At 37.5% G+C, this 17,858-nt stretch overlaps 1 protein-coding gene across 1 annotated transcript; it reads right to left on the reverse strand.

Annotated features, from left to right (window-relative positions):
* Positions 1–11,858: 11,858 nt before the first annotated feature.
* On the reverse strand, positions 11,859–17,173 carry LOC107807386 (polyadenylate-binding protein RBP47-like). Its single transcript, NM_001325805.1, is given in 8 exon segments — positions 11,859–12,246; positions 13,022–13,118; positions 13,209–13,223; positions 13,225–13,242; positions 13,245–13,339; positions 13,418–13,482; positions 14,412–14,892; positions 16,731–17,173. Coding segments are annotated over 8 exon segments (1,368 nt in total). The 5' UTR covers positions 17,157–17,173; the 3' UTR covers positions 11,859–12,075.
* Between the last annotated feature and the right edge of the window lie 685 nt (positions 17,174–17,858).

The following is a 17,858-nucleotide window of genomic DNA, read 5'->3' on the forward strand; positions in this document are numbered from 1 at the left end:
TGATGCGGTTGTGCGCCATGATGTTGAGTTCGATATGGTTGTGCGCCATGATATTGAGTTTGATACGGCTGTGTACCATGATGTTGGGGCATTGTGCATGCCTTTGTACGTCACCCGAGAATTGTGTATGCTTCTTGATATATTTGGGGCATTGTGTATGCTTCAGTGAGCATTGTGTATGCTCTGTTACATATTTGAGGCATTGTGGTATCGTTATGGACTCGTAGGTGTGTTGCTAAATTTCTTTCACTGCAATTATGATAAGTTCCTAGTGGGTACTCTTGTTAGTTAATTCTTAACAACTCCGCTGATAGACATATATTGAGTTATTGTATAATTATCATATTTACTATATCATTCGTGTTGTGGTGTATTTGTATTTTCCAACACTTATTCTAGAGGTATTTAAAGTGGCAGGTCGAGGATCTTACTGGGTTATATTTACATATAAATCACTCCTTACCTACATCTCTATGTAGATACTGTTGCGGGAGATAGAGCTAGTGGTTGACGAGTTTGTTCGAGTGAATCCTATTGCTGAGGTGAGTCACCGCATTGTTCGTGGAGGCTTTCGTTTCAGACTTACCTAGCTCGTGTTAGTTATTTTCTTTTTCTTTGGGGTTTGCATACCCGTCAATAAACTCATGTTACTCTGTTAGATGCTCCATAATCTTAGTGTGAGATTTGGGCTAGAGTTTTATTATTTGAGTGATTGTTGGTTTTTCTATCGATTGACTAAGATATTTGGGCGATAATCATTTCCTCTTTAATTATTAATAATACTATTAGGCCTGCATTTTCTTCTCTCAGTATTTGTGTAAATGATTAACCGTTAGAGAAAGTGGTTCGCCTGGAAAGTAGTGTTAGCTGGGTGTCAGTCATGTCTAGGGGGTAGTTTGGGACATGACAAAGTTGGTATCAGAGCTTAGGCTTTAAGTCCCGGGCCATGGAGCAATATTTGGTAGAGTCTTGTTCATGGGTATGTAGACATCCATACTTATGACCTTGAGGCTATTGAACATCTAGGATGTTTTCCCTTCTTTCATTCCTTATTCGTGTCTTGAGATGAATCAAATCAAATCGTGAGATATCCTTTTCGCAGATGTTAGGATACGCATATCCTCATCTGTTGAATAACACTAGAAGTTTGAAAGTATGTATGCAATTACGAGTTGCCTTAGGTACATGGGATAATATGTGCATATGCTATTTCCGGGAATGGAAAGGTTATAAAATTTTGGGATAGTTTTATTTCGAAAGAGACCTATGTCAAATTATTTAAGAAGTTTGGGAGTTAGTAAAATTTTGTTTTGTAAACATTGAGAATCCGTGTGAAAGGTAATGTGGCATAAGGATATAGTTTTTCCTAAGAGTGACTTATCAACATTTGAGGTTATAAATTCAAATTGAAGAGGAAAAAAAAGGTTAAGCTGGAAAGTAAGAAGTATAATAGCTTAGCCATATTTAGGTTGTTGGGCTTGGTAGTGAAGATACTTTGAGAAAAGTGTTTATACAGTTCTTATTTTAATTTCTCTTGATTTAATTCCTTATTATTAGTAATATTATGTTGTGCATATTATAGGAGTGATTGAGGCATGATTGTACATAGTTCAAAGGCATTGAGTATGAACATGAAAGTGGCAGTATATGATACATAATGTAATCATGATGGATATCTGTGGGTGAATTTCAGTTTGTGAGAGAGAATAAGACTCAAGTATGAGGCTTAATACACCAACAGAGAAAGAGGTCGAATAAACTCAATACACACGAGCATGATTAACTATTAAGGTAAGGGTAAAATGTATAGTGCTGAGATTGCCATATACCATGGTTAGAATAGATGAACCATAAATGAAGTTTGAGGTATGATTGGTGTGATTCAAATTTAGCTTTTAGCTTGAATAAGAATCTTGTTGTAATAATATTATTTATGTAAGAAAATCAAATGTGGATGTTTGGGTAAATGAATGAAAAGAAATTGGCAAAACTATGGTTAGTAATTATAATATGCATAATAATGCAATTTTATTGATGAACACTTTGTGTATTCCTCAGGGCATCCATTTATAGAGATGGTATAATTTATATCTCTGGATCAAGTTGGACTCATTTTGTGGAATTCAGCCTTTTACCTTAATAATCTTGGAACATGAGTTAAAGACGTATAAGGTGATCATAATCCAAGTGAAAACGTCTTCATATTAAATTCCATTATTATCGTATTGTTTTCATTATTGGGGATAGAGATAAAACAAATTTGGTATATTTGTATGCTTTTATTACTCTGGTTCTCCATCCTAGTTTAGGTGATAACTTACAAAAAAATGAATTTTACTATGAAAAATAATTAGTTGAACGATTTTGTCAACATACATTGTGTTCGATAAAATATATGTTTGAAGAAGATGAGCAATATGTTATAAGATGATATAGTATATGAGGATAAAGAAAGGATTTGAGTACTTAGATGTACCATCTGTGATTTCAACCCAAGTGGGGGAGTCTACTATTTTTGACTGATCTATCTACCATGTCTAGACACAGTTCAGAGTCGAAATACACTTAGCATAGTTGAGTTTGAGGTTGTCTTGAGATTCAATTGGGCAGTGTCGTGTTGCTTTATGTTGTATTTCCATGATTTTTATTTATTTATTTTTATAGAACCCTCTATTTTGTTTGGACCCGTTATTGAATATAAAAGATTCACTTAGTGTGCTTATAGCAAAGCTATCTCGCCACCAAAAGTTTTATATATGAGAAAGTAAAGAGTATGTGTTGCGTTTAACCTTTTAATTGGGCCAGTAGAGTTGAGTAACCGACTATTGAGTCAACCTTAATGGTTAAAGAGTTTCTAAATGTGAGTTCAGAGGACTTATCGAGTATACGACTTATTCAGGATATAGACTAAATAAAAACTTGGTGTATTTTTATTCTATATTATAGAATAACTCTATAGGATCAAAGGAATTAAAAGAAAAAGTTGTGAGACTTCGAGGTTAGTGATTGGCTTTTAGAAAAAAAAACTCACCAGAGTCAAATGTGTGTAAACCTGTGGTAAGTGACTTGTGAAGATTGATACTCGATAATCTATACAAAAAAAAAAAAAAAAAAAAAAGGGAACTTCAGTCACTCGAACAAAGGTACCTAGATAGGGAGTTATTTTTGGAGGTTGACAATTTTAAATTCAATGATCTTGTATAGTCATGCCTGCACATTATTATAGAGGCAGCCCATTAAGGTAAACATGGATTAGATTAAGTCGTTAATAATTGAATGGTTAAAGGGTAGCTCATTTGTATTTTAGGTTGGACTAAAGTGTAGTGCTAAAGCAATATTCCTTTGAATTTATACTGGAAATGGGTTACAGAAATTTATATAAAAAACTATCCTGATTACGAATTAAGTTGCACCAAAAAACTGACCGGCTATAGGACATACGAATTGTTTCTTATGTGTAATTAGTTGCAAGACTTCATTGTATATATAGTTGAAGACGTCACTGGTTTCTCTTTGTTGGAAGGGCAACTGTATATCGGAGCATATATTTCTAAATAATAACTTGAAAATAGTATACCTTTATAATTACTTTAATGTTCAAAGTGTTCTTTGACCATGGTAACTACTCTATATGAAACAGGCGGAGACCTTACTTAAGAGATTTAAGTGTGAATTTGCTTATTACTAGTACAATTAGGACTGTATATGAAAAGAAAATATTTAACTGAACTGATCATTCATCTCGATAGGGTTGAAGTGAAAAACAATTAGAATGTATAAGAATTTGAGGGCAAGATTGATAGAAAATTTGATGCGACAATTAGACCCTATGTGTTGATGCCCACAGGTTGTAATAGTGTTGATGTGCATGTTCACACCTTACCTTTGTGCTATGTTATTGTTTATGTTCTAGTTTTGTAACTGTTGCAAGATGGTATGGGATCGCTTGGTACCCCATCGGTATGTGAAGGTACGGAGTCGCCTGGAACTCCATAGTATGTAACTATGACTATGGGGTGGTGTTGTTAGCTGTTAATAGACATGTATAAAAATAGCATTAGTTCTGGTTACATGAGAGATAAGGTGGGGAATCTATTTGATCAAGCTACTGCCATGGAAAAAAATAATAATAATTGTATGGATGCAGTTCCTATTTCTACAACTTTTAATGTGGAGATATAATAATCATATATGTCATGATTTGGTAAGGATTAGGTATGTATAATAATATAAATGGTGAAAGTAAGGATTTCTACAGAATGGAGACTTGAGCCATCGTTTTTAGAGTTACTGTTTTGGCTATTATATTTTCTTACACTATGTTTCTCTAATCAACCTTAATTTCCTTACACAGAATTGGATTATCTTTGGGATATTAGTACCAATAATTTAATATAATATTGACTAATTAATTATGGGTGGTGATACTAATTGGAATATGTATATACCTTTAAGAATATATTATTTGAGGTAAAATATTAAGACTTAGCTATGAGCTTGAAAGTTAGGGACATTGAGATTGACCCTGACTAGCATAATTAATATTGTCTATCAATAATTTGCATAGAGTGAGGCTATTGAAGACCATTTGGTTGGTGTTTTAGATGTTGCAAGGTTGGGAAACATGTCATTAGTAAGGTAAGTGAGACTTTAAGCTTTGATACTTGCTTTTTAAAAACCCGTTTTGAAAGTGTGTTTTCTCTGTCCGATCCATATGTTGGGACAAGCATGCGCTTGGCAGAGTCGGTGGTCTTAGACTAGCCGCAAATATATTATTTTATAAAAAAAATATTATTTTATAAGTTGTTTGATAATGTGATACGGCTGTGTGCCATGAGGTTGAGTCTTATAGTTTGATTCGGTTGTGGCCATGGTGTTGAGTTTGATACGGCTGTGCGCCATGATATTGAGTTTGATACTGCTGTGTGTCATGATATTAAGTTTGATACGACTGTGCACCATGATATTGAGTTTGATACGGCTGTGCGCCATGATGTTGAGTTTGATGCGGCTGTGCGCCATGATGTTGAGTTTGATGCGGTTGTGCGCCATGATGTTGAGTTTGATGCGGCTGTGCGCCATGATGTTGAGTTTGATGCGGCTGTGCGCCATGATGTTGAGTTCGATACGGCTGTGCGCCATGATGTTGAGTTCGATACGGTTGTGCTCCATGATGTTGGGGCATTGTGCATGCTTTTGTACGTCACCCGAGCATTGTGTATGCTTTTTGATATATTTGGGGCATTATGTATGTTTCAGTGAGCATTGTGTATGCTCTGTTACATATTTGAGGCATTGTGGTATTGTTGTGGACTCGTAGGTGTGTTGGTAAATTTCTTTCACTGCAATTATGATAAGTCCCTAGTGGGTACTCTTGTTGGTTAATTCTTAATAACTCCGCTGATAGACATATATTGAGTTATTGTATAATTATCATATTTACTATATCATTCGTGTTGTGGTGTGTTTGTATTTTCCAACACTTATCCCAGAGGTATTTAAAGTGGCGGGTCGAGGATCTTACCGGGTTATATTTACGTATAAACCACTCCTTACCTACATCTCTATGCATATACTGTTGCGGGAGATAGAGCTAGTGGCTGACGAGTTTATTTGAGTGAATCCTATTGCTAAGGTGAGCCCTGCATTGTTTGTGGAAGCTTTCGTTTCAGACTTGCCTAGCTCGTGTTAGTTATTTTCTTTTTCTTTGGGGTTTGCATACCCGTCAATAAACTCATGTTACTCTGTTAGATGCTCCATAATCTTAGTGTGAGATTTGGGCTAGAGTTTTATTATTTGAGTGATTGTTGGTTTTTCTATCGATTGACTAAGATATTTGGGCGATAATCATTTCCTCTTTAATTATTAATAATACTATTAGGCCTGCATTTTCTTCTCTCAGTATTCGTGTAAATAATTAAACGTTAGAGAAAGTGGTTCGCTTGGAAAGTGGTGTTAACTGGGTGTCAGTCATGTCTAAGAGGTAGTTTGGGATGTGACAAAAGGTACCAATGAAGCTTGGCCCTTACGAAGGAAAATTCAACCAGCGAGTGGTGATCATAGATGACTTCGAGTTGATAGTGAAATTCTTAAGGCAAACCAACACCATGCTTGTACCGTATGCAGACATGCTACTGATGCTGGGAACAAACAGGGTCAACCCCTGCATTATCCCATGCATGCCCATGAAGATGGCCGTTGAGAATATCCCAGTCTTGCAGTTGAAGAAGGGGGTCAAAAGACATGAACCTACATTCCTGGCAACCCTATGCATTGAAGATATAGAACGCTCATCCGGTCCCATTCATGCACCCATGAAGGAGCTTCTACTGGAGTTTGAAGATGTTATGCCACAGGACATGCCAAAGTGACTCCCCCTAGGCGCATTGTAGACCATGAAATTGAGTTGATGTCGGGCGCAAAGCCACCTGCTCGGGCGCCTTATAGAATGTCACAACCCGAACTCGCCGAGCTTTAGAGGCAGTTGGCGGAAATACTAGACACGGGGATCATTGTGCCCTCCAAGTCCCCATACGGGTCCCTGTGCTATTCAAAAATAAACATGATGGTAGCATGCGACTCTGTGTGGATTATCGGGCTCTAAACAAAATCACCGTGAAGAACAAGTACCATATTCCGCTAATGGCAGACTTGTTCAATAGACTGGGTGGTGCAACGGGGTTCACCAAGATAGACCTGAAGACAGGTTATTGGCAAGTTCGGACTGCAGAGGGTGATGAGCACAAGATGACCTGTGTGACAAGATATGGGTCGTACAACTTCCTGGTTATGTCGTTCGGCTTAACTAACGCTCCAGCCACATTTTGCACCCTGATGAACCAAGTCTTCCGAGAGTACATTGACGAATTTGTGGTGGTCTACTTGGATGACATTGAGGTATACAGCCAAACACTTGAAGAACACCTGGAGCACTTGCTGAAGGTCCTAGCCTGATTGCGGGAGCACGAACTATATGCGAAGCTGTCCAAGTGCTCCTTTGCTCAAAAATAGATTTGACTTCCTCGGACATGTAATCGAGGAAAGGCGAATCAAGATAGACCAACAAAAGATCCAGGCTATCACAGATTGGCCGCCGCCTAAGGATATCTACGCCTTGAGGGTGTTTCTTGGTATGCAACTTCTATCGAAAAACTACTCCCTCATTGCAGTGCCATTGACAAAACTCCTCAAGAAGGTCACGCCTTGAGATTGGGGACCCAGGCGAGCAAAGGCCTTCAATGCATTGAAAGCGGCTATGTCTAGTAGCCCCGTCTTGGCCCTCCCTGATTTGGCCAAGCCGTTCGAGGTACAAACGGATGGCTCTGACTATGCCCTTGGCAGAGTCTTTCTACAAGAAGGGCATCATGTAACGTACGAGAGCCGGAAGCTGAAGGATGCAGAGTGGCGCTATACTGCCCACGAAAAAGAATTATTGGTTGTCGTCCATTACTTATGTCTTTGGAGGCACTATCTGCTGTTAACCCCATTCGTGGTCAAGACAGACAACACAGTTGTTAGCCATTTCATGACCCAGCCAAAGCTGAATGGTCGACAAGCTAGGTTGCGGGAACTCATAGCGGAATTCCACTTCAACTTGGAGTACTAAAGTGGGAAGACCAATCATGTTGCTGATGCGCTCAGTCGGAGAGCTGATCTAGCATCAGTGTGCCCACTGGCCACCCTAATAGGGAGCAAAGTAGCCACAAACATCAAAGGCTAGATACAGGATCTACTCATGAAAGATCCTACTGCACAGTATTTGGTCGATTTGGTAGGACAAGGCAAGACTTTCCAGTTCTATATAGAAAATGGTTTCCTGAAAGTGAAATCAGACCGACTTTATGTTCCTAAAGGAGGAGATCTGTAAAGACTCTTCTGGTGGAATGTCACGATACTTTGTGGGTCGGCCATCCTAGTGAAGACCGCACCATGGCATTACTTCGTCGTGCATATTATTGGCCTCAAATGGCCGATGACGTTGCTCAGTATGTGAAGACTTGTCTAGTATGCCAGAAGGACAAGTCAAATTGTCTGACACAAGAAAAAATCTTGGAACCACTAGCTGTCCCAAAGAGACCTTGGGAAAATGTTTCCCTGGATTTCATCACCGAATTGCCCAAGGACAGAGATCTCACAACTATCTTGGTTGTGGTGGATCGGTTTTTCAAGTATGCTACCTTTATTGCAGCCCCACAATACATCTCAGCAGAGGATACAGCTCGACTCTTCTTCTCTCATGTTTTCAAATATTGGGGCCTGCCTAAAGACATTATTAGTGATCGCGACTCGCGCTTCACTAGCAACTTTTGGACCCAACTCTTTAAGTGCCTCGGGTCAAAACTGAGGATAACTCAAGTTTTCATCCACAATCTGATGGCCAGACGGAGTGGTTCAATGGCACACAGGAGGAATATCTTCGCCACTTTGTAACCGGATCGCAGAAGAACTGGATGCTCAATTGTGTTTCAATTCACAAAAGAGCTCTAGCACAAACAAAAGCGCTTTTGAAATTGTTACCGGACAGCAACCGCTACTCCCATACCGTGAATGCACCAAACATGTCAAAATCTCCTCGAGCTACTAGTTTCTCAAAATAATGGAAGAAAAATTTGGAGATAGTGGGGAGCTGTCTTATCAAAGCCCAAAAGTGGATGAAGAGGCATGCTGATCAAAATCGTCGCTTTGTTGAATTCCAAGTAGGAGACAAAGTGATGGTCAAAATTCCAAAGCGATACTTGTTTGCGGGGGTCCATCGCCAATTACAAAAATACATTGGACCCTTGTCCATTGAAAGGCGCATTGGGAAAGTTGCATACCAGGTGGATACCCTAGCATGGTCGAAAATCCATCCTGTCTTCCATGTCAGTCTTCTGAAACCTTTTCAGGAATACATGGAGGATCCTTCACGGAACCAACTCACAATACCAAGTATTCAAGGCCCTAATTCAACGAGGAAAGCTATTCTTGATAATAGAGTGATTCACGCCTCAAGGAAAGATCACCAATAGTTTTTGGTGAAATGGCAGGGCTTTGATGCAGAGGAGAATACTTGGGAGAGGGGAACAAACCTCAAAGCCTTCAAGAGCCTAATTGATGATTATCTTGCAAGTAAGGCGTCGAGGACGTCGCCAACTCAGGTAGGGCAGAATGTTGGGCGGCTTTCCAGCCATGCCTCATGACCCCTTGGACGCGCCCCGTGACGTCCTAGTAAGCCTCCCAACGCCTAGCGCCACGGGCGGCCCCGTAGTCTTGGTCGCGCCACGTGACAAGCGCGCATGTGCCTCTGTCGCCCCTCTGATATTCCTCGCCAGCGCCCAGCCGCAAGCAGATGCCAACAGCGCCGCGCGCGCAAATTGTGATACCAAAGATAAGGTTGCTGACAACGGACCTGTTTCTACCTTGGAGAAAACTAAGTCCTTTTCATTGTAAATATAGAGTAGTTTTATTTCATGTACTTCCATTATGTTCCTCTAGCTCAGTTAGGTCCAATATTGTAACTTTGGTTTATTTTTTTTATGCACTATTAGGGGGGATCAAATAATCAAACTTTATAGCAAGCAAGCAATTCTCTGTACTGGTGTCTCTACCCCTCGGCACCATGTTGTTTTTCTGTAATAGCTTTCACTAATGCAATCAAGCTTTCTTTCATTCTCAATTCTCATTTATGTTCTCTCAATTGCTCTTGACATTGGTTTTCCGTACGCCGGCACTGACAATTTTGTCTAGCGTACGGAGGGGACCTCAGTTGACGGATAGTAAATGCACTGACATCAGTTGCTTAGCCTTACGTCGTCATTCCAAAGAATTTCGGGAAGGCGCCACAATAATTATGTTTGTTATTAGATACGTCTAATCACGTGACGATGTTGTTGAAATGAAGATTCATAATAAAATTGAATAAATGAACAATTAAACCCATTGTAGTAGTTATTGTTTTCTTCGTTTTGAGAGTATAAACTATATAAATTGTTCTTATTTTAAAAATAAAAAAATTATACGAATAGCTTGCCGTCGCTGTTTATTTTCTATTCTTCGTTCTTAGAATATAAACTATATAAATTTTTAACAATAAGAAAATAACTGTAAAAACTTATAGCCCAACCATGGTGGATGGGCACTTCGGGTGTTCCTCCAAGACTTCATTGTCAAATCCTCAATTGAAATGCAAACGCACCCATGGCCATGGTGGGTGTGCATATTTTTATCACCAGAATTCATGGCAAACACACTCTTAACGGGTGTTGTTTCATGATACCACATTGTGATGACAATTAGTGCGTTATGTGTGGTAAAATATAGAGCAATTGATTTATAATTAACCGGTGTGGTAATTCTTTTTTCCCTGTTGCCGGATGAAGGTCATTGCATTGCACCAATTATTCCTCCATTCGCATTCTTTTCTTTTGTTTTTTTAATTTTCAGTTTGATGTCCGATACCTATTTTACGACTAGACTAGTATGGATTCGCATCAGAAAGCTCTACTTTGGGGGTAAGGATGTACAAACCGAATCGAAAAACCGTACCAAACCGAAAAATCAAATCAAACGGATTAGAAAAATCGACTAGGTTTGGTTTGATTTAGTTTAGTATTGAGTAAAAAATACAAACCAAACCGACATATAAATATATAATTATTTATATGCGTTTAAGATTTTATATAGAATTTTCTTTAAAAAATATCAAGAAATATTTGGGATTATCTTATGGGATATAATATTTAATAGAATATGAAGTGCTCCATATTTACTAATCTTAAATAATAGGTTGTATGATCACTTTCTTTTCAAATGTTACGTACTGAAATGCATCAATCTCTTTGTTCTTCCATATTTATATGTCAATATCTATTAAATTTTTATATCTTTTTCGAATTTGAAATGGTTATTATTATTTAGGTATCATATTGATTTTTATGTTTAATTACTAAATTCGATTAAACTTGAAAGTATACATCAATGAAAAATTATTGTCGACTAAAAAAATAATTATTACATATTACTAAGAAAATTCTCCCATAAGAATATTTTAACAAATAATATGTTTTTCTTTTTAAAATTTTTACCAAATATATGTTTACTTATAAAAAATTTAATGAAGTAATTGAAGTAATACTTAAGTAATAAAAAATCCGAAAAAATCCTAAAAATCCGACAAAATCGAACCAGTCCAAACCGATAAGTTGATTTGGTTTGATTTTGATAATAATCAAACCAACCAGATTCATATACATCCCTTCTTTGGGGTAAAACACTCCCTAGTTAAGCGACTCCATTCCTAGAAAAATTTGAAATCAAATCTGAAATCTATAATTAAGAATGAATGAATACTTACACTCCACCAAAAGCGACTTAGGTGGTCATCCGCACAGTATATTGTGCTAATTCTACTTCTGTTCTGAGTTCATTTTTTTCATTTTTATTTATTTACTAACGTAAATCACTGGAAAAATGAAAAAAGAGGAGCTCATCCGTGAAATTTGAGTTCTGAAACTATGTGATGCATATCGCTGAGTGAAATTATATCCTTACAGCAAATAGGTTGAAGACAATAAGATGTCCTCTCTTGTTAACAGGTGCGCAAAACCAAGCATTTAATAAGTGATGTTGGTTGAAGACAGTATAATAATATTATATACTTCCCCATCAGTTGTTATCCTTAGAACCTGCGACGTTTGGCTCAAATTACTATACATAGACGTAAGACGTGTGTATAGAGTTGATATACACTTTAGTGTCCGTACATTCAACTAACTACTCTTTTATTATCCATACTTTCAACTCCGAACTCAAAATTCTATCAAGTAGAATGGTCTTCCCTGTACGATGCAAGCACCATTTTGCTTTTTGAGTACAGAACATGCCACTGTAAGATCATTTATTCCATTCAAGAAGTTTCATGTCTAAGTCCAAACTTCTAAATTAATGTTTAATAGAATCCCTAGGAGACTAACACATCAAGTCAAAATTCAGTTCCACTCCTCATTTGGAGGGAATCATTAAATTCCACATTCCTTGCTTGAAACAAAGAGATTGAGCACATTCACCATTCAAGCAGAGGAACTCAGGTGCAGACTTTCAGCTTACTTGTTGCTGGTGAGTCCCGTATATTGGATAAGCCCCATAGGCAGCAGCAGCTGCAGCGTACATCCCTGGGTCATGCTGTGGTGGGAATGCATACCCATAACCATCATAAAAATGTCCCCCATAGTATGGCCCAGTCCACTGGTTTCCAAAATCACCTCTCGACTGCAATATTCCATAGGTGGAGATTGAGTAATACAATCAAAGATCGAGACATGTTAAAGAATCTGGTGCATAACATCTTAATAGGTGCAATTTGTCTGAGATTACATATCAATAACCTCCCACCACCCTCAGAAGAAGGGGGGGAGGGGGGAGCAAGAAAATTGATAATATATAATATTATCAACAATATATTATTTCAACACCCTAGTGCTTTCTCAATACCGTATGCAATATATAATAGATAGTCCCACTTCTACCAACAAGGATAACTTAAAGTTTCTGTAAGTCGAGCAAATGTTGGACACTAGAATAACTATGAGAGATACAGATGCTAGCCACGGGTAACAAGAAGTTCTAAGCATTAGTTCATCTGTCCTGGAGATTTTTTTCTCCAGACATAAAATTCAAAGAAGCAACAGAGGTCATGCAACAAAAAGAATCCAGTGCAAAGCAGCTTATTTGGTTGCAGACGATTTATCATAGGTTACACATATCAAAAGCCTCTCAGAAGACGGGGAGGGAACAGTAATTAAAATTTTGATAACCTTACTGAATAATAGATATTCCTACTTCTACCGACAAGCATAACTAGGAGTTCAAGTCAAGCAAATACTGGATAATAGAGTAACTATGAGACGTGACTGGTGCTAGTCACTGCATTCATGACTTGTCCTAGGCATTTGCTCGGCTGTCTTGGAGATTCTACTTTATCCAAAGACAAAAACTTCAAAGAAGCAACAGAGAAGAGATAAAGAGGTGATGAAAGAAAGAATACCTGTTTATTTGCGGGGTTTCTTCCCCAAGAAAGACGCACTGTTTGCTTGCCAATAGAAGTTCCGTTCAGCTTCTGTAAGGCTTCCTCTGCATCATTCCTGGCATAACAAATTATGGAGATTTGTTACTGAACATTTACTCTCTAATAAGATACCTAACAAAGAGAAAACTCAAAACCAACAAGCTACCTGTTCGCGAATTGCACAAACCCACACCCTTTCCCAACTGGTATTTTTACAGAAACTATTTCACCGTACTGCACGAAAGGCTGTCTAAGATCTTCATCACTGACATTGGGGTCTAGACCTCCAACAAAAATCTATGATAATATTGATTAGCCAAAGGGACTAGAAAATTAAAAAAGAAGAAAGAAAAAAGAATGGACTAGTTAACAAACTGTTGTATTTGTAGAATCTGCATCAGGTTGTGATCCTTGAGCTGGTCCACCGTTGGAGTATCCACCTATCAAATGCAGTTAGACGCAAGTATTAAATACCATAAGAACCATCAACATGACTACCACAACATCCACAGTCATTGTTTGAAGTAACGAACCATGATCTGAAAGTTGACACTATAATTACGACAAAACAGCAAAAGAAAAACAACCAACAACCTGCAACTTATGGAAAACTGCAGATGAAGTGAAATTGGAAACACAACCTAATGTATTAATAAGGAAGGGAGCACATTAATTTACTTTCCTGCTCTAGAAAACACAAATGACTTATCAAGTTACAAGAAATCTCATTCATGCTTTCACTTTTACATGCCAAATAACAACCTGATACATACTGCCACCAACTAAAGCAATCACTTTTATCGTGAAAATTTCACCTAAAGATGACCGTTACAAACAAAGATGACAGTTGCAAACACAACCTCAAGAAAGAAGCGTGTGTTTCTTGCTAATTGGAGTGAGAAAGGAGTTCATCTCTTTTATCTCTTCTTCAAGAATTAATTTTGTCAGCTAAACCATGTAGAATGAAGAAAAACATGCATGCTTCAAGGTTGACTTTGAAGCACGATATTGCTAGGCACTTTTATGTCCAAATCATCACTCTGAAAGAGTAAACAAATATCAAAGACAAAGGGGGAAGTTGATTAGAGGAACCAAATTCAGTGACACTCTTTAGAAGTTACTAAATTAGAAAATTAAAAGAAGAAAGAACCAACTTTTGACTTCACAGCATTCGTGAAAGGAAAATGTGTAAGAACAAAGTTCCTTATCACCCTTTTTACGGTTAAAACAGCTGTAAGATGTAACTAGGCAACTCGTTTTTCTTTCCTTCACAACGGTGTGACTGTTTATTGTTCAGAAATAAAAGAAACTTGAGAGAATATCAACAACTTATGCCAGCAAAGATTTCTAAAACTACATCGGTCATTACCTTGAGAAGAATATTGTTGTTGGTATCCTGATGATTTCCGTGGTGTGGCTGCACCAATTCGCATGGGCCTGCTTGAACAATACACACCATTCATTTCAGTCATAGCTTGAGACCTCTCATTATCATCTCCAAACCTTACAAAACCATATCCTTTTGAACGACCAGTGTTGGCATCGAAGACAACTTTAGCAGCTTTAACAGAAGGATATTTTGTCGCAAAAGTTTCATGCAGTAAGGTATCAGTAACATCTGCAGCTAAATCTCCTACAAAGATGGAAAGATCAGAACCGTTGTTAGCTCGCTTGTCACCCATGCTGAATGTAGCCCAATTCAGACGGAAAGGTTGATCCACATTAGGCATTGTCATGCAAGAATATGTCTGCAGAACTTTCTCTGCAGCTGCGTGTGTGAAGAATTCCACAAAACCATATCCTTCGGAGAAACCAGTCTGTTTATTGCGAATTACCTTGATAGAGGCAACCTGCACAAACAAGAGCCATATCAGTTGACAAGAAAATCATGTGATTAAAGACTTTCAGTTCGTTCCTTTTTTTCCCCGATACGGCAGAGTCAAGTTTGGCTTGAGCCAGGCATCAATACTTGATCTCCAAATACATTATAAAATTAAAAATGGTTTTCATCTTCATGCAAGAGTTGCTGATGCTGTTTCAGGTATAAATATATCGTAAACTGCTACCAGGAATCTATGTGCTGTTATTACTTAATAGTATCTTCTTGATATTCAATTTTAACACCAGAGTGGATCAATGTTCACTAACTTGGATGCATGATTTGTCCTGTTCTTTACATGGACAAAAACCTTTATTGTGTGCTGTGTTCTCAGTATAGAGTAGCCTAATGAGCAAAAGAATGACAGGTGGAAGTGCTTTCTCAGAAGGTTCTCAATAGCATCATAGTTACATACAATTAGCATTTTTCATGGTTGTCATCCAAATTTTGCTAAACATATCGAAAAGGCAACAACGAAGAAAAAAATGACATTTCAACAAAAAAATTCTTGTGCTTTTATTTATCTCCTCACTAAACTTGCTTATTGAAGAGACATTAACAGCTGAACTTGGAAATTTAATACGTAATACATAGTTAAGATTATTATACTCCAGCAAGACCGAGTTTCTGAAAACAACCCAATTGTTCAAGGAAGATTATATTATAATCTTCTCATAACTCCATGTATTTTTAAGAAAATTCCAGCTTACATAAATAGAGAGTTTAGAGAAGCTTTGACACACCAAAGTTCGAAACTTCAAAAATGAAAATAAAATTTTATAACATGAAATTTCCAACTAACTTACCTAGAAACCTTAGACATTACAATGTTAAACTTGTACTTTTTGGCTATCTGCATTATTGTCTAGCCCTCTCAAACAACATTAATGTTAACCAGATCAGAGAGGTTATATAGAGATTTACACGATGAATCCATATGGACCAAAAAATTATGTGTATATCCTGTAGTATCTACACGAAAATTATCAGAGAGGTTATGTGTATTTACACGAAAGCATGTTTCAATTTTCAACAAGAGGAAATTTAGAATGCTGACAGCTTTCTGGATCCTAAAATTTGGATTCAGTAGCAAAAATTTCAACCTTGAACACAAGCTTTTTATAATAATCCCAAAACTAACCTCCTGCAGTCATAGAGAAGCTGCCAACTTTGAGTTCTTGACTCAAATCAAGATGCATTGTCTCCTTTATTGGAGACAACAACAACAACAACATACCCAATGATTAAACCTTACCTCTACCTGGGAACCAGGCATAGAGACTGTTTCTGGTAGGCTCCTTTATTAGGAATGATATGCTAAAATTAGAATTACTAGTAAAAATAATATAATTACCTTAATTACCCCATTTTTTAATGCAACCTGTAATTTAGCCTTAAATATGTTCTCTAGATAACATGCAGGCAAGACTATATGAACTTCGATAAATCTGCAATTTATGCCCTAATTAATAAGGAAGATAACATAGCCTAAAGCGTGGACTAAGCATGCAAACAATCTACTCCAAAATATCAACACGTCTGCCACTAATTTAAAACATGTACAATTAATTAACAAAAGGCGCAAATTTTACATTAAAACCGAGTGACGGCGGCTAGCTAGCTAGCTAAATATTCAATATATTCATTAATTAAATAAGTCTAGATTCACATTTGGCAACTGTAATTAATCAACGAAAAAACATAACACCCAAGATACATTTAGAAAAAACATGAATTACGTGTTGAAAAAAACAGAGTACCATATAAATAAGCATCTTTATGAAATGAGAAAAAATAAAAAAGAACAACCTCGTTAGTGGAAGCAAAGCAGTTACGTAGATAATCCTCATCCATCCAATTAAGAAGGTCACCGACCCAGATCGTTCGGTTCTCATTGTTGTTATTATTATTAGATCCTCCTCCACCTTGCTGCTGGTGTGGCGACGGCGAGTGAGGCGGCGGCGGGTGATGGTGGAGGAGATGGTGGTGGTGGTGTGGATGATACGGCATGTAGTGTGGCGGATAATGTGGGGCCGGCATCATTGGATGCTGCATTACCATCGCCGCCGCCGGGTACTGCATCGCTACCCAAGGCTGCTGTTGCGCCGCCACCACTGGTACAACCGTTCCCCCACTCACCCCCTGCTGTTGTGGCTGTGAAGCCGTAGGTTGTGACGGCTGCGGCGGCGGTTGTTGTTTATTTTCTTGAGATTCAGTACCGTTATTCTTCTGCATCTTTACCTCAAACAAACCCTAGAGTAAACAAAACACACGTAAAAATACACACTTTTTATTTATATAATAATAATAATCCTATAAAAATATAGAGATATAGAGTGTGTAAGTATAGGTGAATCTGAGAGAGAGAAAAAGAGGATGGAGGCTAAAAGAAAGAGAGGATTTATGGGGGAGGATGACGGGTTCAGTGAAGCCCTGTATGAATTATCAGCCGTTGGATTAAACGGTGGTCATTTAATATCTACCGTTGATTTCAGAATGTTTTGGATATATACGAACTGAATGTTGCTTACTAAATCTTTACCCAGTTCGTATAAATTTGGTCGGCCACCAGTTTTGGGTTATCATCTTTTTTGTCTTTTTTAACCTCCTTAGGATTTTACAGTTACTGATTTTACCTCTGATAGATTTTACAGTGATAGATATGACAGAAAATTATGAGTGCCATTTATAGTACTTGTAGGAATATTGTTGGATTTGACAGTCTTTTGGTAAGTAGTGACACACTACTACTATTTCACTTTTTAATTTTGTCATATAAATAAATAACACATTTCTTTTACAATTGTTTAAATTACAGATTAGTTTTACACATATTGTGCGTGGGCCTATTACAAACAATCTCTCTATCTTAAGAGAATAGGAATAAGGCATGTATTCACACTACTTTCTTTATACCTCACTCGTGAAATGACAATA

The sequence above is a fragment of the Nicotiana tabacum genome, chromosome 16, assembly GCF_000715075.1.
Source record: "Nicotiana tabacum cultivar K326 chromosome 16, ASM71507v2, whole genome shotgun sequence".
NCBI classification, from domain to species: domain Eukaryota; kingdom Viridiplantae; phylum Streptophyta; class Magnoliopsida; order Solanales; family Solanaceae; genus Nicotiana; species Nicotiana tabacum.